Raw genomic sequence first — 26,603 nt, forward strand, 5'->3', positions numbered from 1 at the left:
CCTCTCCTGTGAACATTGGCACTGACCGCCACTACCACTGCCTGCCATGCTAAATTGGTGATGCCGGTGCCCGTCCTGCAGCCAAGGCAGGGGGTAGAGGACATCACGATGGGCCTCCACGGCGTCCAAATGGCATTCCAGTGACACGTCATCAAACCTGGGAGCTGCAGTCTTTTTGCCTTTCGTGGACATCTTCCCTGCAGTAGTCATGGGTTGGAAGCACTGAGATGTGTGCGTGTGGCTAGACTTTAAATACGGCGCCCAGCGTGATGAAGCAGCGAGGTAATGGCGGGTGGGCGAATGAGACCCCGCCCGCCATCGAAACTGCGTGTTTCCCAGGAATGCATAAATAGTATGGCAGGTTTGGGACGATACGTTGTGAAAACTTGTCATCACGGCCGGAGGGTAAAACATTGTTTTACCCACCCACTACCACACTTAGTGCAAATCTGGGCCGATTCCACCCAGCCATTTATCACTACTCTCCGTTTCCTGTCACTTAGCCAATTTGTTGTCACTCAGCCAATTTCTTATCCAAGTGCCTACTTTCTCTTTTATTCCATACCTAGAATTTTGCTCATAAGTCTGTTGTGTGGCACTGTATCAAATGCCTTTTGAAAATCCATATACACCATATCAATAGCGTTTCCTTTATCAGCCTTCTCTGATACCTCCACAAAAATTCCAGCAAGTTAGTTAAACATGATTTTCCCTTAATGAACCCATGCTGGCTTTCCTTAATTATCCTGCATTTGTCTAACCGATTATTGATTTTATCCCCTCTATGCACTCCCAAGATTCCCAAGTCTGCTTTCTTGCCAACTAGTATTTAAGCCCACTACATTTGGAATAGGATGTACCTGCTATGGGAAGAACTTGGGCACTCAATATCAGACAAATGGAAACCAATTATGGGAATTCCTTTGGGGCTTGATTCGGAGACCAGTATATGTTGTGATGGATTCCGTGCCTGTCAGACACCCAGTCAACCAAATAAAATGATCTGAAACTGCAACACTCCTATCCACAATTCCTACTCTAACAGCTCAAATTTGCAAAACTACTTCTCAGCCCAACACCTTCTCACAAACAGGTAGAACTCCTCTCCTCTAATCCCTCTGACTGACACCCTGTACAATTAAATTGGAAGGGAGCTCTCAAGCCCTTTCACAGAAGATCCTTTTTATTATTGATTACTGAAGAGTCGACAGGTAACAGGATAAATTGCCACTGTAAGAGAGGGCTGCATTCTCCTTTGGGGCACTTAAGCTCTGTATGTAATAGTTGAAGCAAATGGTATTCACCAATGCTGAGGAAACACACCATTTGGAAACATATTCAATCAGCTGGCTATGAAACAGTGCACTTTACATCAGTGTTAACTTTTACTTCCTACTGTTGTTATTCTTTTTTGTTTCTCTCCTCTTTCATTGCACAAATTACATCACCAATGAAGTTCAACATTCTTCACCAGTATAACACAGGATACTTATGTTTGAAATTATTAATTTCAGCTTAATTTTCTGAGGGCCCTGGAGGCCACTGCATCACTTGATAAGATAAGTGTTTCTGGGTTGTTTCTCATTCCTGAGCAAGATATAAGTAAGCTCATTGTTCAACAGCCTCCTCCTCTCTAAACTCTTGCATCCATTTATCCCCATTATGGCCAGGCTTATCTTAACTTCACTGAAATGCTGTTTTGTTGCCTTTTTGGATGAGCCAAGAAGGGCCAAATAACCATCTTCTGAAGGTTCCTTCTCTTGTTCTAGGTTCAAGTTCATTGCTCTACATTCCCACTGTTTAAACTACCATGCCAACTCTTACTCAACTTCATTGCTCATCAGAGCTGTAGAATTCCTCACTTCCTTCAATCTTTCCTTATCCTTAGAAAACTAAAATATTAGTCACCTGATCACTATTTCTTTATTCATCACACCTTCTCAAACTCTAAGCTTGCTGGTGCCCTGCTCTATAAGCCTTGGCCCTTCATGTGAGATTCGCAATTAAAAAAAGCTTATCAGCTTCAATTCAGAGTTTCTTACCTTTTGCCGTTGCTGAATATTGCTCATGGTGTCTGGCTGAAACTCCAGCTTGTCTGTCCTACAGAACTTCCAGTACAAGATCGTGATGATGACAACCACCACAATTACTGGCACCATCACTGCCACGATGATCCACAGGTTCTTATTCTCATCTGTCGGAGAAGAGGTGGCAATGATCTCCACCGCTATAAAAGAAAAAAGTCACAAACAAATCATGGTATGAGTTTTTTTAAAAATTCAATCAAGGACGTCAGCAGCGCTGGCAAGGCCAGAAAATATTGCCTTGAGCTTCAAGGCATCACCTCTATTTCATTAGTATCGATCTCAGAAAGTATGTGAATTCTGTAATAAAGCTCACACAGATAAAGATTGTAACTTTTTTGTCTCACCTCCAGTACATTATAATTGTTTGGTACTGACAGGTCCCTGTACTTCTACATAGCAACTGCTGGATGTTGTAGGGTTTTACTGGATGGATGAATAAGAGCAGCCTTCTTCCTCCTTACCCAATTTGTGACATGTATGACTGGTAGAAAAGGTGAAAAGGTCGATGTCTCCAATAAATTTGCATGGCTGACACTGGAGTCTGTGCTGCCTCTAAAAACTCCACAGGGCACTTTAGTAGGAAAGCTGAATTTCCCTACATCCTTTCCCTCAAACAAATACATGGTTGTGGGAGATCAGTCATCTCAGCTCCAGGACATCACTGCAGGACTTCCTCAGGGTAGTGTCCTCAGCCCAACCATCTTCAGCTGCTTCATCATTGACATTCTTTCCATCATAAGGTCAGAAGTGGGGATGTTCGCTGATGATTGCACAATGTTCAGCACCATTCGTGACTCCTCAGAAACTGAAGCAGTCCATGTCCAAATGCAGCAAGAGTTGGACAATATATAGGCTTGGGCTGACAAGTGGCAAGTAACATTCATGCCACGCATGTGCCAGGCAATGACCATCACCACCAAGAGAGAATCCAACCATCGCCCCTTGACGTTCAATAACTTTACCATCACTGAATTCCCCATTATCAACATTCTGGGGCGGGGCAGTGGGGGAAGGTTACCATTGGCCAGAAGCTGAATTGGACTAGCCATATAAATACTGTGGCTACAAGAGCAGGTCAGAGGTTATGGATCCTGCAACAAGTAACTCACCTCCTGACCACCCCCCAAAGCCTCTACAAGGCACAATTCAGGAGTGTGATGGAATACTCCCCACTTGCCTGGATGAGTGTAACTCCCACAACACTCAAGAAACTGGACACTGTCCAGGACAAAGCAGCCTGCTTGATTGGCACCACACCCACAAACACTCACTCCCTCCACCAGTGATGCACAGTAGTGGTGTGTACCATCTAGAAGATGCACTGCAGGAATTCACATTAGACAGCACGTTCCAAACCCATGACCACTACCATTTAGAAGGACAAGGGCAACAGATAGCTGGGAACACCACCACCTGGAAGTTCCCCTCCAAGTCACTCACCATCCTGACTTGGAAATATATCGCCGTTCCTTCACTGTCAAAATCCTGGAACTCCTTTCCTAACAGCACTGTGGGTGTAACTATGCAACAGGGACTGTAGTGGTTCAAGAAGGCTGCTCACCACCATCTTCCTAAGGGCAACTAGGGATGGGCAATAAATGTTGGCCCAGCCAGCAAAGCCCACATCCCATGAATGGATTTTAAGAAATGTATTCTATTGATCTGACCTCTTCTTATTATTGCCAGGATTGAATTTTAAATCAAGTCTAGAAATACCAGGAGTTTACATTAAAGTACTTGTAAGGAGGCTGTGTCCTTACTTGTAAGACTGCCTCAACTTACCAATTGAACTCACCATGGCTGGTGGTTGGCAACCAAGGGAAATAGATAAATGTCACATCCCACAGCAGTGGGAACAAATTCTAATGTTGAGGCCAAGGCAAATTCTTGGAGCAGGAGAGTGGGAGGTTTATTTCCTATCTAACTGTGCAATACCAGACCTGGAATGCTTGGTGCTGTTACAGGGTGTTGTATTCCAATTCTCTGGTATTAATATCCTTTACAAAAATGTGTCTAAAAAATTCACAGAAAGAAAAACAAAAAAATAATTTATTACATTCCCGTGTGGGCAAGGAGGTAGAGAAAGGACTCGTGGCTAGAAAACAGCTTTCCATCAATGCCTTCACCTCAGAGGTATTTTGGTTAGAATTACAAACATATTTAACTATCTGAAGAACCCTCTGAAGAAGGGTCATACAAACTCAAAACGTTAACTCTGTTTCTCTCTCCACAGATGCTGTCAGGCCTGCTGAGTTTTTCCAGCTTTTTCTGTTTTTATTTCAGATTTCAAGCATCTGCAGTATTTTGCTTTAACTTAACTATCTTACAGGGTTGGAGTGGTGGGGGTAGTCTGAGGCTTGGGTGCCCAACCCTGGGGGAGCCTGAGGACTGGGCACCCAACATTAATGGTAGCCAGAGGTCTGGGTGCCCAGCACCTGGGGCTAGGATGCACATGTGGGCAGAATAAGGCTTAGTTCCTGACACTGTTTGGGTCGCTGGCACAAAGGACTGGGACACTTGACAATTGAGCTCAGCAAAGTGGCAGCATTTGGCACTGAAGTTTATGGAACGCCAAGTGCCCAGCACAGGGTGCTACATAAGGTTAGGGGATCACTCATTTTAGCTTCAAGCTGGAACTTGAAATTTTAATCAAGTTTAATTTGTTCTGGAGATTGCAGCAGTAGTTTTACAATGGTTCCTTCCATAGCATCTTTCCAAACCCATGACCTCTACTACCTAGGAGAACAAGGGCAGGTGACATGTGGGAACATTACCACATGTGAGTTCCCCTCCAAGTCACATCATCTTGACTTGGAAGTACATCGCCATTCCTTCATCATCACTAGGCCAAGCAGCAGGCCAAGGATGGACATGTGGGCATGAGAGCAGGAGCAGGACATATTGAGAAATTTTAACAAAGCATACAGGATCTTGGGTTTCATAAATAGAGCTTTGTGAACTGTTCAAATCATCTCTCTTAAAACTCAATATTTCTTTTTTAAAGTATGGAAGGACAGTGCAGTATTTGGACATTTGGAGACTGCCTGAGAGTATTATTTAAATAAAGGATCATAAGTTCACCTTGGAACTGTAAACAAGCAGGCCTCTTCCAAGAAATCACCTGAGCTATATGGTACTTGAGAAGGAGTTGTTTGTTTGTTTTGAACTGCAAAGAACTCTAATTAATGAAAAGCTGGAAGACAAAAAAGCAATCACATGGCAGAGGCAAACCTTGAGTTTGAACCTGTGGTTTTGGTTTCAGTCTTGTTGGGGAAAGACTGAGAACAGAAGACTAGCCTGACTAGCTCTCTCTCCTTCTCTGCTTTGCGAAACCGTGTGCGGTTCTCGACTTGTAGCTAGATAATCCTCATCTGAGTGTAGTTTGTCGGCACAATTTTGGACTTGCTAGCTGAGACAGGAAGAATTGGTCCAGCTATACCCTCCTCTATGTTGCAGCATCGTTGGGGAACTTCCCGACATCTACTGGGCCCAGTGGCACATCTTCACCCGAGGGAACTTAGGACCGACAGCTTCGAACCTCCATGAACTTTAATTTATTTTTCTTTTTAAGAAAGTTTTTTTCCATCCACCCGGCTCTGCAGGGACTACCTATGTGTCTTTTATTTGTCTGTGTGCGTGCGTTTGTGTGCGCGCTTGTCTGTGTGTGCTGGGAAAGTTTAAAAGGGTTAGTTAGTTACACTTACAGATGACAATCATGTCAACCAGTTCTTGAAATTTGTTTAAAAGGACTTTTGTTTTATAATAAATTAATCATTGAGCTTTTTTGAAAGAAGCCTGGTCAGAGTCTCTTTTCTTCTGTGTACAAAGAGTGTAGGTAAACAATTGGCCATTTTGGTGAGAAAATTAAACATTTAAAATAATGGTATGGCCTGTGGAGTAGCGGAGCTTGATAATTCTTGCACTCCTCCCATTCCGGTTGTAACAATACGAAGGCTAGAAAGTTTCGCTCAACCTTTATAAAGCTCTGATTAGTCCACAACTAAAGTATTGTTCCTGGGACAGAGTAGGGAAATGGAACTGACTGGGTTTCTCGACAGAGCTGACATGGACTCATGGGCTGAACGGCCTCCTTCTGTACAGTTCTGACTCTCCGCCAGCAAAAAAATGGCCCATTGAAATCAGCAGTGAAATTCGGCACATCCTTCCCTCCCGAACTGAGGTGTGCTAAGGCCACCTGTTGAATCTTACTACTTTTCCAAATGAGCTCAGCTAACTTGGTAAAGATTAAGGGTCAAATCTGGTCTGCATGACTCAGCTTCTTACTGAGTGATCAAGAAACCTGAGATTTTTGATTTTTAACTATGTGAGGTACTATCTGAACTCTGCATAGGAATAATTTGCCTTGATCAGTGCGGTCAATTCACCCTGTCCATCAGGCATTTGTAAGATGAAGTAAAGGTGTACTTACGTTGTGCCAGTGCACCTTGTATACGATAACCTAGGACAATTGCTGCTCTCTGTATATCCACCTTGTTGATAAGGTTGGCAGCTTCATTTGCACCAAGGCGTTCCCCATTCTGCTTTTCCACGAAGTAAATCAGCTCAGTTGGGTTCCCATCACCAGTGATCTTGGTGATATTCACGACCTGCAAATGAGCAGTAATTGCATGAAGACCATATAAAAAGTCAGGATTTCAAACATGTTTTGCCAAAACTGAGCAAAGTGTTTACTGGTACTATTAATAGCTCTACAGCATGCTAGTTTGGGCTGATAGCAATAAGTTGAATGCAAGGGGGAGAAAAGGCATTAAGCATCACATTGAGAAGGAATCAGAGACCCAGCAATAAACTGGGAGGAAGGACAAAAGGCCTGGCAGCATACTTGGTGTGGGGAGAAACAAGGGGCCCAACAGTACATGTGGTGTAAGGAGGAGCATCCATCAGTACATTTGGGGCTGGGGAATTGTTAGGCAATGCAATGTACTTGCGGGGAGTGGGGTGATGGGAGTGTGGGCAGGGCAAGGTACAAAAACAAAAGGCCTGGCAGTATACTTGGCATGGGGGAGGAGGGGTTGTAAATCAGGGCCCAAGGACACATTGAGGAGTGGGGGAATATGCTAGGGAGGTTCTAGTTTATTCTAACATAATATCTGGAAGTTCTAACATATATATCTACACATACAGCTGTTGATCAGTCAATTGCCTAGTACATCACTGGCTTTCTACCATTACAAATAACACATTAAGGATACAAACACCACTCTGCCATATAACTTATACCAAGATATTCTCAGCGTTCAGTCAATAAATTGACCCTCACACAAAGGTCAAATTTTTGGACAACACTGATTGTGTGGTGTCATGAAGAGATATTAATGCCTATAATTTTATTGGAAATTATTTTTAAATTGGAATTGTAGTAGGGTCTGTGTCTGAGTGTGGCGTAATTGGATTAAAACCAGCTAGTCTGGGTGCTTTGATGTATAATAGTTTTGAGATGTAAATTGGATAAACATAAGGTGGTGGTAAAGTGTAAATTTGCATTTGTTGAATAAACTATTCAAAAGAATGGGTAAAATCTTGCACCTAGCTGGGAGGCGCCAAACAATGTGTTTATATTACTAATAAAATTGGCGGAATGAAAGGATTATTAAGAGGTAAAATTTTAAAAATCTAGTAATACAATGGAAAATTTACATTCAAAGGGGAAGCTAGGTATAAACAGAAAGGAGTTTGTGTGTGTAAGCCAGAGGCATCTAAGATCTAAAACAAAAACAGAAAGAGAAATACTCAGAGGAAAAACTCAGCAGGCCTGGCAGCATCGGCGGAGAAGAGCACAGTTGACATTTTGAGTCCTCATGACCCTTCAACAGAACTTAGATCTTCATTTAATATCTAACCAGCCTGTAAGCCTACAACTGTCTGCAAAGGAATCAAATTGCAAGGAACCTAATTTTGAATTTGTATGGTCAAATGTGCTTCGCCTGGTGTCTGTTTAAAGTCTATGGGTTATTGTTGCCTTGTGAAGATTTACCTGGGAGTGATTAATTTGGAGTTTGTTTAAAAGTTATGGCAGTAATTTGTATACATGTGTATGTGGTTAATTTGTTGTTAAATTAATAAATGTTAATTTAGTTTTATATTAAAAAAACCTGAGACTTGGTGGTTTTATTCCTGAATTCAGAGCTGCAAATCAATCATACGAGTTGAAAATATAGGTTATGACAGTTGTTCAAGTTTCCGTCTGGGATTTAAACAACTCAGCCTTTACCAACTGCTGTGTCATAACATGTAGACTTAAACATAGAGAATGGCTACTCAGAAGAGTTAATACAGGCAGCTAAATCGACTGTATCTCAGCAAGAGGAAATAAAATTTGACATCAACAGATTTGGATGTTTGAGAGGGGGAGCAGGGGAGCAGTTGTGGTCCCTGCCTACTGCATTTTCATGCCCCCACTTGATAATATTTGATAACCAGAAACACTGTAGTACTCAGGAAGCCACTGTTAATTTTGTCCAACGTTTCAGCATTTGACTTTGCTCATCCAAAGCAGGTGCTGATTATCAAACAAGACACCAGCTAATACTGAATGCATGAATATAAAACAATAAATAGCAAAAAAGCCCCTACAGATAACATAATCATCCTTTTTGAATTTCTCCCCTTTGCTTGGAGAGCTTCCAATTCCTACCAGAGCCAGTGAGAGAAATCATGGGCCCTGGTGCTTCTCCCGTTTCCAGGCCACTTATTCCTCCCTTATCTTTAACCCCACCCCCTACTTCAATCATGCATGACAGTTTTTCCCCTTTCAAGATTCACCAAACAATCACAGAAAGATCCTAGTAAAATGATAACTCCCTCCTGTTCTTTCATTTTCTATTTGTTCTCCTTGACCTCCCAGAAGATGTTGTCACAAATTGTTCAGTGCAGCTGAAAGACTCCTGCATTGTGGCCAGCAGGAATGGCCAGAATGGCTGCTCCAGCTCCTCCAATCACAGGTTCCCTCTCTCCCGCTCTTGCTGCTCCTCCAATCACAGTCTTGGTCTCTGGGGGAGTTGCATGAGCAGGAGGAAGGAAACCTGTGACTGGAGGAACTGTAGCAATGACCAACCTGAGCACTGAATGCACAGACTTCCCTAGTCTCATTGGTTTCCCCAATAGATTGCATTCAACAGGTCTTAGCAACTTCAAGGGAAGATAACGAGAGCTTGAAAAGAAAAGCGTCAGCAGTACTTTAACACCTGCAGATCTCTTTATATATTATAACTTGTTCATTTCTTTTTCACACATAAAATGAAGTGCATTGCAGACCAATCAGCATGAGGGAGTGAGGAACAGAGAACACCACGTAGAGCCACAATAAATAAGCTTGGCAAGCAAATCAGTAGAAACAAAATAACAAAAGGAAGAGCTTGTATATATTCAGATCATGTCATGTCAGAAACAACAACTTCAACCTTTACTGGATAGAAGCAGTGGGGATTGCATTGGACCCAAGTACAGTGCATAACTATATCTATGATTTGAACTACATCAGGTTACAAGGACACTGGATATTATTACTTCCTTACAGAGACACTATTAAAACAGAGATCATTTATATAGTGAGAGTTTACATATTCAATATAAGCACACAGCACCTCAACTGATATGTAGTAACATCTGACAGTGTGGTGGAATCCCTGAACTTCGTTTTCCCCACCTACAGTTACAGTTTCTGACATATGAACATATGAATTAGAAACAGGAGTAGTGCACTCGGCCCCTCAAGCCTGTTCCACCATTCAGTAAGATCATGGCTGATAAGATTGTAACTTCAACTCTACATTCCCGCCTACTCCCAATAACCTTTCACCCCCTTGCTTGTCAAGAATCTATAAAGCTCTGCCTTAAAAAATATTCAAATATTCCACCATCTTTTGGAGGGAGAGAGTTCCAAAGACTCAGCCCTCAGAGAAAAAAATTCTCCTCAACTCTGTTTTAAATGGGCGACCCCTTATTTTTAAACAGTGACCCCTAGTTCTAGATTCTCCCACAAGAGGAAAGAATCTTTCTACATCGACCCTGTCAAGGCCCCTCAGGATCGTATATGTTTCAATCAAGTTGCCTCTTACTCTCCTAAACTCCAGTGGATACAGCCTAGCCTGTCCAGCCTTTCCTCATAAAGCAACCTGCCCATCCCAGGTATTAGTCTAGTAAACCTTCTCTGAACTGCTTCCAACACATTTACATCCTTCCTTAAATAAGGAGCCCAATACTGTGCACAGTACTCCAAATGTGGTCTAACCGATTCCTTTTTAACCGAAGCACAACCTCCCTACTTCTGTGTTCAATTCCCCATGCAATGAACAAAAACATTCTAGTAGCTTTCCCAATTATTTGCTGTCCCTGCATACTAACCTTTTGCAATTTGCAATTCATGCACTAAGACACCCAAATTCCTCTGTATCTCAGAGTTCTACAATCTCTCACCATTTAGATAATATGCTCCTTTTTTTTATTCTTCCTTCCAAAATGGACAGTTTCACATTTGCCCACATTATACTCCATTTGTGAGGCTTTTGCCCACTGGCTTAATCTATCTATATCTCTTTATGTCCTCTTCACAACTTAATTTCCTACCTTTGTATCATCAGCAAATTTGGCAACCATGCCTTTGATTCCTTCATTTATATAAGCTGTAAAAACTTGAGGCCCCAGCACTGATCCCTGTGGCACACCACTCATTACATCCTGCCAACCAGAAAATGACCCATTTATGCCTACTCTGTTTCCTATTAGCTAGCCAATCTTCCACCCATGCCAATATGTTATCCCCAACACTATGAGCTTCTATTTTACACAATAACCTTTGATGCAGCACCTTATCAAATGCCTTCTGGAAATCTACATACTGTACATCCACCTGTTCCCTTTTATCCACAGAACATTACTTCTTCAAAGAACACTGATAAACTGGTCAAATATGATTTCCCTTTCACAAAGCCATGTTGACTCTGCCTGATTATCTTGAATTTATCCAACTGACCTGCTATAATGCTTTAATAATAGCTTCCTACTATTTTCCCTATGACAGGTGTTAAGCTAACTGGCCTGTAGTTTTTTTCTGTTTCCCTCCCTTTTTTGAATAAATGAGTTACATTTACTATTTTCAAATCTAAAGGCACCTTCCCAAATCTAGGGAATTTTGGAAAATTAAAACCAACGCATCAACTATCTCACGAGCCACTTCTTTTAAACCACTAGGATGAAGTCTATCAGGACCCAGGAACTTGCCAGCCTACAGTTCTAAAAATTTGCTCTGTACTACTTCTGTGTTGACTGTAGTTTTCTCGAGCTCTTCCCTTCTTCCATTTTCTGATTTACAGCTATTGCTGGGATGTTACTTGCATCCTCTCTAATGAGGGCCAATGCAAAATGCCTGTTCAATTCATCTGCCACCTCCTTATTTTCCATTATGAATTCCCCAGGCCCACTTTCTATAGGACACTTTGTTAACTTTTCTTTTTTAAATATCTAGAGAAACTCTTTATATTTCTAGCTAGTTTTCTCTTGTACTCTTTATTAATCTTGTCATTCTTCACTTTTAAAAAATATTCTGTCCAATCTTCTTACCTGCCAAACATCTTTGTGCAATTATATGCTTTTTCTTTAAGTTTGATACCATCTTTAACTTTTTTAGTTAACCACAGATGGTGGGTCCTCCCCGTGGAAGTTTTCTTTCGCGTTGGAAAGAATCTATTCTGTCGATTCTGAAATATCCCATTAAATGCCTGCCTTAAATGACTGCCTGACCTTCAGACAAAACAAATAATCACAATAATAATCCCAGTTGAAATAGTTTTTCAACAACTTTTCCATTTGCCAGTTTAGCTTTGTAATTGCAATATTTCACAGCGTCATCCTTTTCTAAGAGATGGTCCCCACAGGTCCCCAGGGTATGGACTGCTCTTGCTATAAAGGATGTGAGAAGAGTTTGCGGAGTTTGGAGAGAGTTGAGTTAAGTCACCCGTTATACACTCCACTTACTATTCAGTCCCACTTACTTCAATAGAAGTTAATAGCCATGTTGTAAAATGGATGCTAAAACAATTCCCCCTGTTTTATGGCCCTGACCAAGTCCACTCATCCTCATGCGTGTCCAAAGCGAGCTTTGCTAGGTTAGGGATACAGCTTTATTTTGATAAAAGGAGAATAAATCTGCCTCTCAGATTAAGTGGAATCCCAAAGTTCCATAAGATCTCCTGAATATGCTGTGGTGCCTGCTTCACTGGCAGGTGCCTCCTGTTATGACTGGTCCTTGGGCAAGGTTCCCCCAATTTGTTACGATCCAGGACAAGGTACCCCAAATTGTTATGCTCCTTGGTGAGGAGGAATGAACTGGCTCCCTTTCTTTATTCAACCCCCTCGGTTGGTGGCAACAAGGTTAATTTAAAAAGGATCTCTTTCCTTCCAAATACTCATTCCCAGTCTAAATGTATTTATGTTTTAAAAAGGAGCCAATTTAACAGGGTTGTCTTGAATCAAAGAAAAAGTGAGCTTATTAGTTAGTAAACAAGAAAAAAAAACAAAAAACGCAACACGTACACACAGATGAGAAATGAGAAACTGAGTCCAAAAATAAAAGTTAAAGTTAAAAGCTAAAAAGAAATATGAATCAGTTCTTTGGCTTGTCCGTGAGGGGTAGATGGTGAAACGTTGTGGCCATTAAATTGGAATGATTCCTGTAGCGCTGACTTTGGCAGTTGAGCAGTTGGGTTGGGAGATTCTTGGTTCTGCAGGTTAGCTGAAAGGAGTTGTCCTGTTTCCTTTTCGACTGTGGCTTTGCTGACTTGTGTCTTGCTTCCAGCAATCAGAGAGAAGCCTTTTTTTTTTTAACCCTGCAAGTGCAGGGATGACTAGTTGGTGTTCTTCAGTTGTGACCTTCACAGCACATACTAGCACCAGAACAGAAACCCAAACTAGCACACAGAGCTAGGGTTGCAGTTGGCTTTTTTTTAAAACCCCTTTTCTCGTGTATTCCTGGAAGGGAAAAAACAAACATGTCTTTTGCCCAGATCTGTTTTCTTTTCAGCTCAGTTCATGTTCACAGTCTGGGATATAACTCAACAGGTGACGACTTCGGCTTAGATGGTAATCATTTTCCATCATCTGTGCAACCACTGGAGATTACAGCTCAACTTGCATTGTATCTTTTCCTTTGAAGTGCCTCTGTCTGAAGTAGACCATGTCACACCTTTTAGGTGCGACATTCGGTTCTTTCTGAACTAGTTGGTCAAATAATCCACATAGGAGTTTACCAGCAAGTGGTTACCTTAGAGTCTCAGCCAGCTTTTGCTTGGGTGTCCTTTTAAAAAAAACACATCTTACTTAAAAGTTCAAATTGTCCATAAGTAATTCAGGGATAGGATCCATGGTCATGACACTCTCCGTAAAGAAAGCACTATCTATCAGTGAGCTGATGGAATGGTGACTGTGGAATGGTGACTGAATTGGAAATGCAAATAGCAGTGTGTGTGTGTGTGTTTTCTATGGACTCAAAGTTCTACAAAACAAGTATATTCCTTGTTCAATACTGCTAGAAATGGCTCATCAGAAAAGCCAAAAGGTTACAAATATAACAATTAAATGCTTTGGTGCTTTCTAATTAATACCATTATTAATACAGCAACATTCTTTTTGCTGTTGCACAGTGCATTATTTTAACTTTTCCAAAGAAATTAATATTCTGATATTGTTGAACAGAAGCTTTTGTAAATGTTAGAAACTGCAAAAAATGGGCAGATTAAAATACTGCAACGTAAAAAAAAAGGCCATGAGGAATCACACACAGTTGTTAATTTACATATATCTATTGTGTGCAGATGGACAGTGCCTCTGTTTTGTTACATAAATCTTAGCTAAAAACAGCAGAGAAAATTTTCTTAACCTTTTAGGCTGTGAATTGGATGCTGCTGAAAACCCTAAAGATTTATAATAGATATACAAACAATTACTTACACCAAGAACTTATCTACCTGGGGGAATAGATCACCAGCCCCGCAAGTTTACCACGTCACGCTGAAAATGAATCTCCAGTTATCCTACAGAAATCTTCACAAACCTGCTTGGTTGGAAAAGCTTAGAGGCCGAGTGTGGCTTTTTATTCTTAAAAAATATGCTCGCTCAGCAGCAGCTGAATTCATCATATCAAAACGAAGGATTGCACTGCTGGAGAATGGGGGATTTCCTACCTCTTGCACTTAGTGTCAGCATCAAGGCCCTCCTGACCAGGCTTACTACATTACATGCAAGGCAAAGCTCCCACTACACTGCGCTTTAACCTCGGCTCAGAAAAGCATCGTTTACTGTGTTAGTGCAGCATTTTTTGCTTCAAACACAATGGCCAGGATTTTTCCTATGGTGGGCAGGCTGGGCGGAAGCGGGCACAGGGCCGATCGCCGCCTGCAATCAGCTGTGTGCCGCTATTTTATGTGGGCGGGCCAATTATGGTCCACCCAGTGTAATACACGCCTGGTAATGCTCAGCACTACCTGTGCGGGCGGGGGAAGGAGGGAGAGTCGGGGCCAGTGCTCTTTCACGCATGCTTACAGCAATCTCCCTGAGACACGGAGCTGCCTCAGGGAGATTGAATGGATAATAAAGCAGTTTAATAAATGATGTAAAACATTTTTTTGAACATGTCCCCTCATGTGACAGTGTCGCATGAGTTAGGACATGTTTGTAAAGGTGGGAAAATTAATTAATTTATTTTATAAAAGCTTCAGGAAACCTCATCCTGCCCGTGGGTGAGGTTCCCTGAAAAATGCGAAGACCATTTGGGCTTTTCACCTGCCCGCCAACCTTAAGGTTGGAAGGGCAGCGTACTTAACTACTTTAATTAATTTCTTAATGGCCTTAATAGGCCATTGACATTTCAGTGGGCATACAGCTAACTCTGGCGCGTCCCCGCTGAACGAAATAGCTCGATGACATCGAGACATACGCCTGACGTCATCGCGTGTCATTTTACATGTTGACATGTCGGGCCTGCCCCCGCACGCCGACAGGAAAATTCATACCCACGCATCTTTACAGATCATCTTTTGTAAAATTTACCAATTATCTCACATTATGTGTGGCTGTGCTGCGGTAGAGTGCCCACTAAGCACCGAGTCTAAACTGTCCAAACTAATTTATTTAGGATTCTTGATAACTGCCATTAAAGAAAATACTTTTATCCTGCCAGTTAGGGGTCAATTTTAAACAACGTCCGATTCGCTTGTTTTCAGTAAGACTAAGCACGCAAAGGTTCATTTCTTGAGGGACCAGAGTCTCTGCCAGAGCTCCACTGCTGTTTGCAGGGGAGATCCACAGAACGGCACTTCTATTAGGGGGCTCCTTAGCTGTCCATCACTGCAGGTTATCAGAAGCATTTCAGGCCAGCACACAAGTAGGAGAAACAGGATCAGTAATTGGAGGAGTAGCTCTGTCTTTCCCACTTCTGATGCTCCTCCAATCACTGCTTTGACAGTTGCTGAATGCGGGAGACATCTTTGGGCGGCTATGTGGTTGACTGGCTTTAAACAAGTTGGGACTGTCAAATCTAACAGTTGCAATTTTTTTTTTTCAAAAGAGCCTGTCTTTCAAGTCTGAGGCTCTGGCTGCCCAGTCTGGACAATGACAAGAACTCCATTTACAACAATGAGCCTGGGCCCCCCATGGCCCCCCATGTTTTGCACCTTGAGCACCTCCCTCTCCCAGGCCCTGGTTCCTTCTAACTTTTATGTGATGAATAATTTTAAAAATAAAATACACTGAGGCAATTTTAGTTCAAGCAACAATTAACACTTAAAGATGTAAATTCAATTAAATGTGGAAAACATTTTCTCCTCAAATGGGATATTTTCTGATCTGTAATCTAATCAGTGGACATAAGTCTATTTGACAAATGATATGCCAACAGGATCGAATGAACCTCAAATAAGCTAGATGGCGGTGGGGAAGGAGAACAGAATCAAGGGAATGCTACACTGAAACAGCAAATCACAGGCAAGTTCACTTCAGTTCAGCATCTGGTTATTCCAGCCTCTTCTTATAGCTACTTGAAGTGAACATAAAAGGAAGTTTTCTTCCTGTAGAGCATGGCAATAAAATGTGAGTAAATTCAGGCATTCTAACTCCTCAAGGTAAAGGGTAAGAAAATAAAACTAACCAGAGCATTCAGTGAATTCCCATCACTCCCTTTCATAAGCTCTCTCTCCAATATCTGTCAACAGTGGGATAACAGTAGGAAAGGGGTTCCAGAGGGAGCATACAATGTGATGTTCTCTACATCAAACTGATTTGAAACAAGATTAAAAATATATATTTTGTGGGTGCTAATTTGGCCAAACACTTAAAATTTTTTAAAAAATAATTTTGGTGGAATTTTCCCACTAAACTGATGCCTGGGTTTCAGCACTAAAGTTACGAGCTGAGGCTGCAAAAACAGAAAGTAGATATTTCAGAAGCACTGATAACCCTAAAAGTTACAGGAAAACTTGAACGCTAATTATACATTTAACACGATTAAACTCTTACATTAGGGGGCACAGGCTCAAGCAAAGGTCAGAGAATTCAGGTGCAACTCATTTACACAAAAGCTGGCGAATCTATGGACCACACTGAATGAAGAAAGAAGAGCACTTGCAGAATCATCAGGGTATTGATGTCTAGCTGAAAGAGCGAGCGAGGTGTAGTTTAGTGTAGAGTATTTTTCGAACTGGTGTTACAATTGTTTCTTCCCGTCTTGTAGGTTTCTGTATTCCACTTTTTAAACTAAGTAATAACAAGGTCTGTTAGGGTTTTGCAAATGACTTATAAGCACGTAAAGGTTCATTTCTTGAGGGACCAGAGTCTCTCTGCCAGAGCTCCACTGCTGTTTGCAGGGGAGATCCACAGAACGGCGCTTCTATTAGGGGGCTCCTTAGCTGTCCATCACTGCAGGTTATCAGAAGCATTTCAGGCCAGCACACAAGTAGGAGAAACAGGATCAGTAATTGGAGGAGCAGATCTGTCTTTGTAAGCTGCTTCCATTTGACATACATGCTATAAAGCTGGGAGGAAATAATCGGGTCATGAAGTTGTCAGACTGTCATGTGCAGTGGCTGGGGTTTTCCATGTCCAATGACATCGGGCGTGTTCTGTGGCGTGAGTGGGCAATTGGGCACAATCGGTTTCACCACAGCACGAAACCAGTTTGCAATCGTCCGCTCAGCCTGCAGATGGCGGGCCACATGTTCTGCCATTGGACGTCAGGAACCTTACTGTAATACATCTGCATATCACTATTAGGCCAGCCCACTGGAATCGTCCAACCCCCACTGGATCGTCCACCTCCGCCAGCTGGAAAACACGCCAAAGTGTTTTGCAACAGCACATAAGCGACATGCACCTGGCAGGCTACACTTTCCTTGGGATTTCAAGGTTTGTTTGCCTACGTTGCTTCGGCCAGCAATTACAGTCATCAGCACCAGGCTTCACAGGCAGCAACACATCACTTTTAGGGGAGCTCATGGCACACTACTACCTACCAGATCAGCCATAGGTGGGTGGCTTTTCAATGGCTGCAGGGCTAGGGCTTGCTTGGTGAAGGGGGAGAAATGGCCTCAGGCAAGGGAAGAGGATGCAGGACGAGAGATGAAGTGGGGATGGAGGGTAGCCCCGGGTGTGTGTGGGGGCATATGTTGATCTGTGCAAGTGGCCTCAAGATGGTGAGGGCTGAGAAAGCAATCTCCGGAGGAGAAGAGGCCAGACGGACATGTGAGGGTATGTGTGAGAGAAGGGGTGGTGATGTCCCTTGAGCTGGCAGTGAGTCAGATGCCAGTGAATGTGTGATGGGCTTGAGTGTAAGAGTTTAGAGTGATGAGATGGCGGCCATACCCTGGCTGCACAGATGAGATCATTCATCCTCGATCTGCATTGGATGGCCAACTTCTTCTGTGCAGCACTGGCACTGATCACCACTGCCACCGCCTCCCAAGCCTGGTTGGTCACACCACTGCCCAATCTGCGGCCAGAGTGAGGGTAGAGGACATCCCAGCAGGCCTTCACGGTATCCAAAAGGCGCTCCAGTGACGCATCACTAAACTTGGGGGCTGCAGTCCTTTTGCCTTTCGTGGACATCTTCCCTGCAGTAGACCTGGACTGTAAGCACTGAGGTGTGTGCCCGAGTCTGGACTTTAAATATGGCACCCGGCATGATGAAGCGGTGAGGTGATGGCGCGGCAGATGAATTAGCGCCTGCCCGCCATCAAATCAGTGTGGTTCCCAGGAATGCATAACTTATGCGGCGGGTACAACGTGAAAACCCGCCATTGCGGCTGGTGGGTAAAACATAGTTTTATCACCTGCTACCGCACTTAGTGCAAATCTGGGATGATTCTGCCCAGTGTCGCAAAGGAGAGGTGTGACTGGGACGCCTCTGACAGTGATTGGTTGCAGAATGATTACCCTGATTTCGCTGCATCTGCGCAGCCAGTGACGTTTCTTCCATCAACAGTCATTCTCACACCCAGCCTTGCAAGAGAGAACTGACAAATGATCTCCACAGCCAAGCAGAAGGGTTCAGCAGCCCTGTGTCACACAGCAAAAATGAAGTGTTTTCCATTGGCAAATGCTTTCGCCCACTTCTGATACTTCCACATTGTTTTACACAATAAACCAGCGACATGAGTGGCTGAAGCCAGAAAAGTCTGAGAATTTGTAGTTGAAGACAAAAAGGTCTGAACATTTTTTTGTATGTATTGTATTTTGTATGAATTTTGCATGTAAATGAAGATGTGTCAAAACTGGAAATTTCCCAATTAGCAAGGTAGATTCTGTGCTGTGCATTAATTATTGATTTGTCAAGTCAAAAGAGAATGAGATGTTTAAACTTGTGCACTCAAAGGGAACGTGCGAAGGTTGATGATTTCTGATCTGTGCTGTGGGACATTTCTCTAAAAATATTTGCATTTACATGGTGCCTTTCACAACTTCAGGACGTTTCAAACATCTCTAAAGCCAATGAAGTACATTTAGGGTAGTCATTGTTATTTTGCAGGAAATGTGGCAGCCAATTTGCATTTAGCAAGCTCCCACATGTGACAATGAACAACACATTAACAGATAATTATTTGTCATGACACTGGGGAGAACTCTCTTGCTCTTCAAAACAATGCCACGGGATTTCTTACAGTCACCCAAAGGGACAGACAAGGCCCCAGTTTGTAGTCTTGGTACCCCAACAGCGAAGCACTCACTCAGCGCTGCAATGGAACGTCAGCTGAGATTTCTGTGCTCATTTTTGTTTTGGCTCAGGGCCCCGATGTTAGGATCAAATCCAGGTCCCAACCGAGCCGTATGTTGGAAATAGTCAACTAACACTACTTTCATAGGAATGGCCAACTAATGACCAGAAGGCATGCATGGATCCCCGACGCTGGAAGGCCAAAAGGAGTTGCAGCCTGCCGATGCAGGTAAGGGAGAGAGAGGGCTCCTCAAGATAGAGGCCAGCTCTCAACACCAGGAAGTCATCGCTAGTCATCTTCTGGTCTCCAGACACCATGGGGGACCACAGGCTGACTGGAAAGTTCCAGTCAGTTTCTGATCATTGGCCTTAATAATTAGTTTAACAAGCTACCCACAGCTTGCAGACATAGCTATGACACAGCCACCTCCATCCCCTCCTCAGGTAGGCTTTTAAAATCCAGTTCCAAGCCTCTGGAATGAGATTTGGCCCTACAACTTTCTGACTCAGAGGCAAGAGTGCTACCAAATGAGCCATAGCTGACTGTATGTTAAAGGAGTGGCATCAAGGAGTCCTAGAAAAATCAAGTCAATGGGAATCAGGGGAAAACTCTACTGGTTGGAGTCATACCAAGTACAAAAGTTGGCTGTTGGCAGCCTTGTCAGCCGCAGGGCATCACTGTAGAAGATCCTCAGGGTAGTGTCCTAACCCAACCATCTTCAACTACATTATAAATAATCTTCTATCTAACATAAGGTCAGGAGAGGGGACAATTGTTGATGATTGCACAGTGTTCACAACACTTTAGATACTGAAGCAGTCTGTACCCACATGCAACAAATCCTGGCTAACATTCAAGCTTGGGCTGATAAAAGGCAAGCAACATTAACACCACACAATTCCCAGGCAGTAACTATCTCCAACAAGAGAATCTGACCATCTCCCCTTGACCTTCAATGGTTGAATCTCCCACCAACAACATCCTGAGGTGACTATTGACTAGAAACTGAACTGGACCAACCACAGATACTGTGGCTACAAGAGCAGGTCAGAGGTTGAGAATTCCGCAGTGAGTAATTCACCCCCTGATTCCCCAAAATCTGTCCATCATCTGCAAGGCTCAAGTCAGGAAGTGTGATGGAATACTCTCCACTTGCCTGGATAATTGCAGCTCCTACATCATTCAAGAAGCTTGAGACCATCCAAGACAAAGCAGCCCATCTGATCAGCACCACATCCACCAGCTTAAACATCCACTCTCTCCACTACCAGCACACAGTGGTGCAGTGTGTACCATTTACTGCAGCAACTCACTAAGGATCTTTCAATAGCACCATCCAAACCTGTGAACTCCAGCACCTAGAAGTGAAAGGGCAGCAGATGCAAGCAAACACCACCACCTGCAAGTTCCCCTCCAAGCCACACACCATGCGGACTTAGAAACATATTGCCATTCCTTTGCTGTCTCTAGGTCAAAAACCTGGAACCCATCCCTAACAGCACAGCAAGTGTACCTACACCATGTAAACTGCAGCAATTCAAGGAGCCTGCTCACCACCACCTCCACAAGGCAATTAGGGATGGGCAATAAACGCAATGACCTGCAATGCATACATCCCAAGGATGAATTTTAGAAAAGGCTATGCCAGTGTAAATGATTGCTGCTGAGCGATCTCCCAATTATCACTATTACCACTTCTGAATGAAGACAAATCACAAATAGACCACTGGATTCACTCATTACACATATGGCGCAAAACAATTTCAGCTGAGGCCCCCAAAGCCCTGTTTGCTGTTGCACTGAATCACACAGACCAGAAAGTCTTAAGTTGCCTGCTGCAGTCCATGCTGACTTTACCAATCTCATATCAACAGTTTGTCCATTTTAACTGCCCTCAACATCATTGGGCTAGTGCAGGACAGGAATATTCAGTCAGGGTTCTCACTTCTGATCCCCACTGCTGCACTTGCAGTTTGCTGACACTTGTTATCTGGATTCACTCAGAAATGGCCACTTGGCTGCAGAATAGGTAACCAGGGGAGTGACTGCAAACTTGGAAGGAGAGAAAGTTGTAGAAGGAAACTAAAGTGGCTTACAGAGTATTTAAAGCAAGCTAATAATAAACAAACATGAGGGCTCTCATGGGGGAAGGGGGTGGTGCAAAGCGGAGGGTTGCTATGCAAGTGATCCTTTTGGCATTGGGTGAAACAGGATTCCCAAACTGTTACGAGAATTGGAATGCCAGTAGATTTGTTTGCTCATTTATTACTATCATAAAATATCACTTGGAACAGAAACCTTTTGTTTTAAAAACCTAAGGAATATTGGATTTAGAAAAGACCATGGTGCTCAAGGCTGCTCCTTCCATAGTACCAAACCCATGATCGCTGTACTTTCCATGTGAATGAAACAGTTCTATGAATCTTTCAGAAACACAGACACATAAAAACATAGAAAATTTACAGCACAGGAGGTCGTTATTCGACCCATCATGTCTGTCCCCTCAGTCTCCTTTGTTGGCACGTATTGAGTTAGTAAAGGCAATGCTTTCCAAACTATTTTCCAACATGACCCCATTTTGACACTTGAAAATTAACGTGACCCTGTACGCCAACAAAAACAATTGTTAAAGTTTGCATATTAGAAATCAACATTTAATATATCATATAGTTGTTTTTCAAGTACTTTGTAAAAATATTATTTTATGTACTCATGTAGGTTTCAGCCACCAACCACCCCACCCCCTCAACAAACATACTGTAATCAGCTCCTCTCCCTCCACACAGCGCACAGGTCAGCCAGCCAGTGGGATTCAGTTGGGGAGGCATGGTTGCTCTGACAGCCTGAGGCCCAGCCCAAGCTGGTGTGTGGCTGATTCCAACCCCAACATGCTTCTGATGTGCCTGCCAGCTATGGCTCATTAAGAATTTTATATTTTCCTAACATACTTTTAATTAAAGCTTGCTATTCTTGTGAAGTTCACTCCCCCACACTACTGGAATAAAACTGATGCTAAGAGGAAAGCTGTAACTTATACTGTCTGCTTTCAGACTGGATCTTGTAATAAGATCATTAGCACCCCCCCACCAACCAGCACCACCCCCACATCTTCTGTCACCAACAAATATACACCAACATCAAGAAATGACTCCTCCTAAGGCTCCAGTCAATTTTTTCAGAACAATCTGTTTTGTTAATCCACATTCCTATCTCTTAGTGCACACCAGGTTCCAATATGGGCCAAGGAGCAGGAAGTCCTGAGTTAGTGAGTCCCCCTGCACACAGCTTTTTTAAAATAGCCTTGTGAAGAAGAAAACAAAGTCCTGGGGTCCAGGCCACCAATGCAGAGTTCAGATCCAGTAGAAATTCTTGAATGGGAGAAGGATGAAGTGGGGGAGGAGAATCAATGGTTTGTATGTTGAACTTGTTGTTCATGGTGTTGGCACAGGGCAGGACTCTCCTCATCGACTCAGTGAGAGGGCAGGGATGAGCATGGCAAGGGAAGGACTGGATACCACCTGAACCTTGGTACGGGGCGCAGTAGAGAAAGGGGAGCTCCCAACCCCATCCACTGTCTTTGAAACCCCATTTGATGTCAAGATCCACAGTTTGGGAACTGCTGAGTAAAGGTGTTGACAGCTAGAATTAAGCATCCATCTGGTATGTGGAGTAAACAGGAGGCTGATATCACACTGGTGGCTCACATGGAGAAAAGCCTGATAATACCTGTTTTTGTGAAGTAATAGTTCATGATTGATAAATCTGTTCCATGTGTTTACTATCCTATAGAAATCAAATAGTTAAATTTTATTTGGAAACTGAATAAACGGACACTAGAGTTTGAAATTACAATGTTGGGCTGAATTTTTAACCTAAAGGTGCTGAGAAGGCCATCAAAATTTACAACCACTATTGAGTTAGTGCAGAAGTTGATGCAGTGAGATAGTTCACCATGTCAAGCCAATGATGCACAGACTTGGATAGATCATCCAACGTAGAAACATAGCCCATTCAGCCCCTCAAGCCTATTCTGTAATTCAATTAAATCATGGCTGGTCATTTCTTCTGAACATCAAATATCCTGCTCACAGACACACCCATTCCTACTGTATCCAATGCCTCGTGTTACTTTCTGAATAACAGAAGAGAAGATAGTAGCTGGTACAGACCAATTTGGCTGCCTTCTCAGTTGCAGAGGTCTGGAGGATAAAGAAATCAAATGGCTGCACAATATCATTGCCATTTGTTAGACATTGGCTACCTGGACAGTGTTATTCCCCAAGGTGCTGGCTCTCTTCTGACGTCTTCCTGACCCAGCTGCTTCACTGATAAGCTGGGCTAGTTTTCGTTCGAGTTCAGCTTGGAAGGTTTTGTCCTGTATGTGGTTGTCGTGCACACCTAGAAGTACTGAACAGAGAAATCATAGCCACCATGAAATATTTAATTTAAAAGGCTATTATTCATAAAAAGAAATTACATTTGACCAGATGGTTGTGGTACATCAGTAGCATTATATTTGAAAGTTGCAAAATACAGATTAAGGAAGCTGCTCATTATCCAGAAAAACTTACAGCACCTCCTCCCAATTGCATGTCCAGCCATCTTGAAAGATTAAGGTTTCCTACAACATTGTGTCTCCTGCCAATGCAAGGTGGCCACTGCTACCCATCTACACATGTACATTTGTCCGTGCATGCACAGAGAACCAATGATGTCACTGACTGGAGAGACAGTGCTAGTAAAACCTGTCTTTAAAAAAAATGTGATAGAGGGGAGGGGAATATTAAAACACAGGAACGTTGTTTTCCCTTCCCGATTACATAAGCAGAGTTTAAAAAACCCTGAATGACGCAGGCTGTGTATATAACTGCTGTGACAAACAAAGTGCATTGAACTGAGTTGGGGGTCGAGGGGAAAACGGTACACGCGCCTTATTTCTGGCTCACATTTAAGTTTGTGTCAAGCTGTTTTTGGAAACTTATTTCTGTTAAACTGCATGCATTTTATTTGTTTTGGAAAGTCAGCTCAACTTATTTTTGGTTTTGATTCTGATCTCTGGAGCTCACAATGACGTCACAGAGTAAAATGGTACAACTGTATACGTAATGTGTTGGCAAAACCACAGCCATTCTACAATCATACCTGCAAGACCATAGCAAGGTGTTAACTGCTCTTTATATGAATAAATCCTTCTTTAAAATCAGTTCTGCCCCCTTTCACAAATTTGAACCTGCACACCATTTCTCTACAGATAGCAAAGTGGATTGAAGTAATGTAGCAGTTCATTTCTCTGTCCTGTACCATTTACAAAACAATATATATTTTTAAGTTCAACTCTCAGTTTCCTCCTTTCAAGGCTGAAGAGTCCCATTTTAATGAACAGCTGAGCCGCAGAGGCAGAGGGTCCAAATTCCAGTCTGTGCTGAGTTAGCTGATCCCAGCTGTGACATTACAATGGCTCTTAGTGCTCAGAATTAAGGAAGACAACATGAATCACAGTTTCCACTCTTGATGAGTGTAGAGCAAACCCTATAAGTTTGTGTGCAGATCTTTTGCCTGTATTGCAACAGTGACTACATTTCAAAAGAACTTAATTAGCTGTACAGCAATTTAGGACATCCTGCGATCATGAGAGGCGCTACAGAAATGCAAATATTTCTTTCAAGGGCAGGATCAGTCTCAGCTGTAATGAACTGTCTTTCCATGCCCCCAGTCAAGGCTGGCACATGAGTAATGGCCACTTGTGCAAGAGATCTGGTTCGATGGCATCAAAGTCAATCAAGGAATTAATTTCTTAGAAAAAAGGAAAGCAGAAAAACAAAGGTATGCATTAGCTTTTATGCTTAGGAACCATCGCATGTTGGAGCTTAGGTGGCCAGGACACTTGAAATGGTGCATCAACATTGAAGTAGATAATGCAGATTTTTACATTTATTGTAATGGTCTTGTAAATCAAAGAAAGTCAATTTTTTCTAAATTTTTTGGACTAAGTGCAGGTGTGCAGATAGCATGGGTCCAAGAAATGTACCTGTCTTTATCCAGGAAGCCTTCAGCAGGTGTGACCGGTTAAGTTCAGGGTAATAGATGGCTGTAAAAAATTTAAAGCATAGATGTTAACATGCAACTGAATATTCCAAGTCAAGTACACCCTTCAGCAAATTATACCTGTATACATCCCAACACAGGCATTAAACCAACAGAAGGTCACAGAGTTTTATCATGAATTTCTCTGCCAATTTCCCCCCCTCCTTCCCAAAGGTGAGAAGATGAGGTAAAGTTCTATGGGCATCAATGTCTTGTTGGCACCTCAGACATTCATAATATGCAAGCTCAGTGGAGTACAGATAACGTGTTAACCAGAGGAGTATGACAGCCAAAGCTGAAATCTCGTATTCAGTACATGACCATACATCTATATGACAAGCAGGGGTCACCAGCTGCTACCAGAACCAGGAATCTAAGCCAAACAGCAAAAAGGAATGGATGATCATCTTGTTGAAGCCTGAAGCAGAAAGCAGGAGCCACCAAGAACTGCTCTCACACAATTATGTAGGAGTATAGATCTGAACAATGTTCACTTGCACATACTTTCAAGTTTTTGCCTGCTCTTGCTTCTTATGCTGGAAACTGCCACTGGAACTATATGAAGCCATCAAGGTGAACCCACTCCCATCAATACCAGATTCGCTAAGATCAACCCACAGTTGTGACTTAGGCTTTTATAGCCAAATTATCCGATTTAACAGCGTAAAACATGCTTCTTAAATGTGCAATCTGAGAAACTGCCCAGGCAAAGAGACAAAATGAAATGTTCTCTTCATTTTTTTCTCCTATCTTTTTTATGATAATTTCATGGTTAGAGTTTTATACTGGCCCAGGTTCAGTATTGTTAGGAGGGTAGTGTTGGGTCCTGTAGTACTTTTGCACTGGATGTGCACTTATTAAATTAATGTGCTGTTCTTTATAAATGACTTGGCTACAGGCTGCTGCAACCAGACATGCTTTAGTATGTTGACATTTACAATTGGAAAGTTGTTGGTGTTGACTCCCTGTAATAAGGATTTCTTTGGAGCCACCTGCAGTGACTATTATACTGAAACACTGTCAGCTTTTAGCTGGAGGCCAGCCATCTCCCTCCGAGTGACAGCTCTATTTGCTTGTGAAATTCCCTTACTTGATTTCCTTTATCTGAATCTACTTTTTAAAAGAATCAAAAAGGGGTGAAGAACTTGAAACAGGTTCCTCAAAATCTTTGAAGTTCAACTAGCAGCAACTACATGTGGCCTTAGGAGCGCCAGAG

The 26,603-nt window shown here is 42.6% G+C and overlaps 1 protein-coding gene across 4 annotated transcripts in view; it reads right to left on the bottom strand.

The window, feature by feature from the left end:
* Positions 1-26,603, bottom strand: part of LOC144696785 (UPF0606 protein KIAA1549) — a 303,163-nt gene that overhangs the window by 66,755 nt on the left and 209,805 nt on the right. For all 4 annotated transcript variants that reach the window (XM_078568519.1, XM_078568518.1, XM_078568517.1 and 1 more), the window contains exons 7-10: positions 25,332-25,391; positions 23,565-23,710; positions 6,517-6,694; positions 2,043-2,227 (exon numbers count right to left, since the gene is read on the bottom strand). In XM_078568519.1, coding sequence (XP_078424645.1) covers positions 2,043-2,227; positions 6,517-6,694; positions 23,565-23,710; positions 25,332-25,391 — 569 coding nt within the window. The remainder of the gene's footprint in view (positions 1-2,042; positions 2,228-6,516; positions 6,695-23,564; positions 23,711-25,331; positions 25,392-26,603) is intronic.

Source organism: Cetorhinus maximus, chromosome 22 (genome assembly GCF_964194155.1).
Source record: "Cetorhinus maximus chromosome 22, sCetMax3.hap1.1, whole genome shotgun sequence".
Taxonomy (NCBI): domain Eukaryota; kingdom Metazoa; phylum Chordata; class Chondrichthyes; order Lamniformes; family Cetorhinidae; genus Cetorhinus; species Cetorhinus maximus.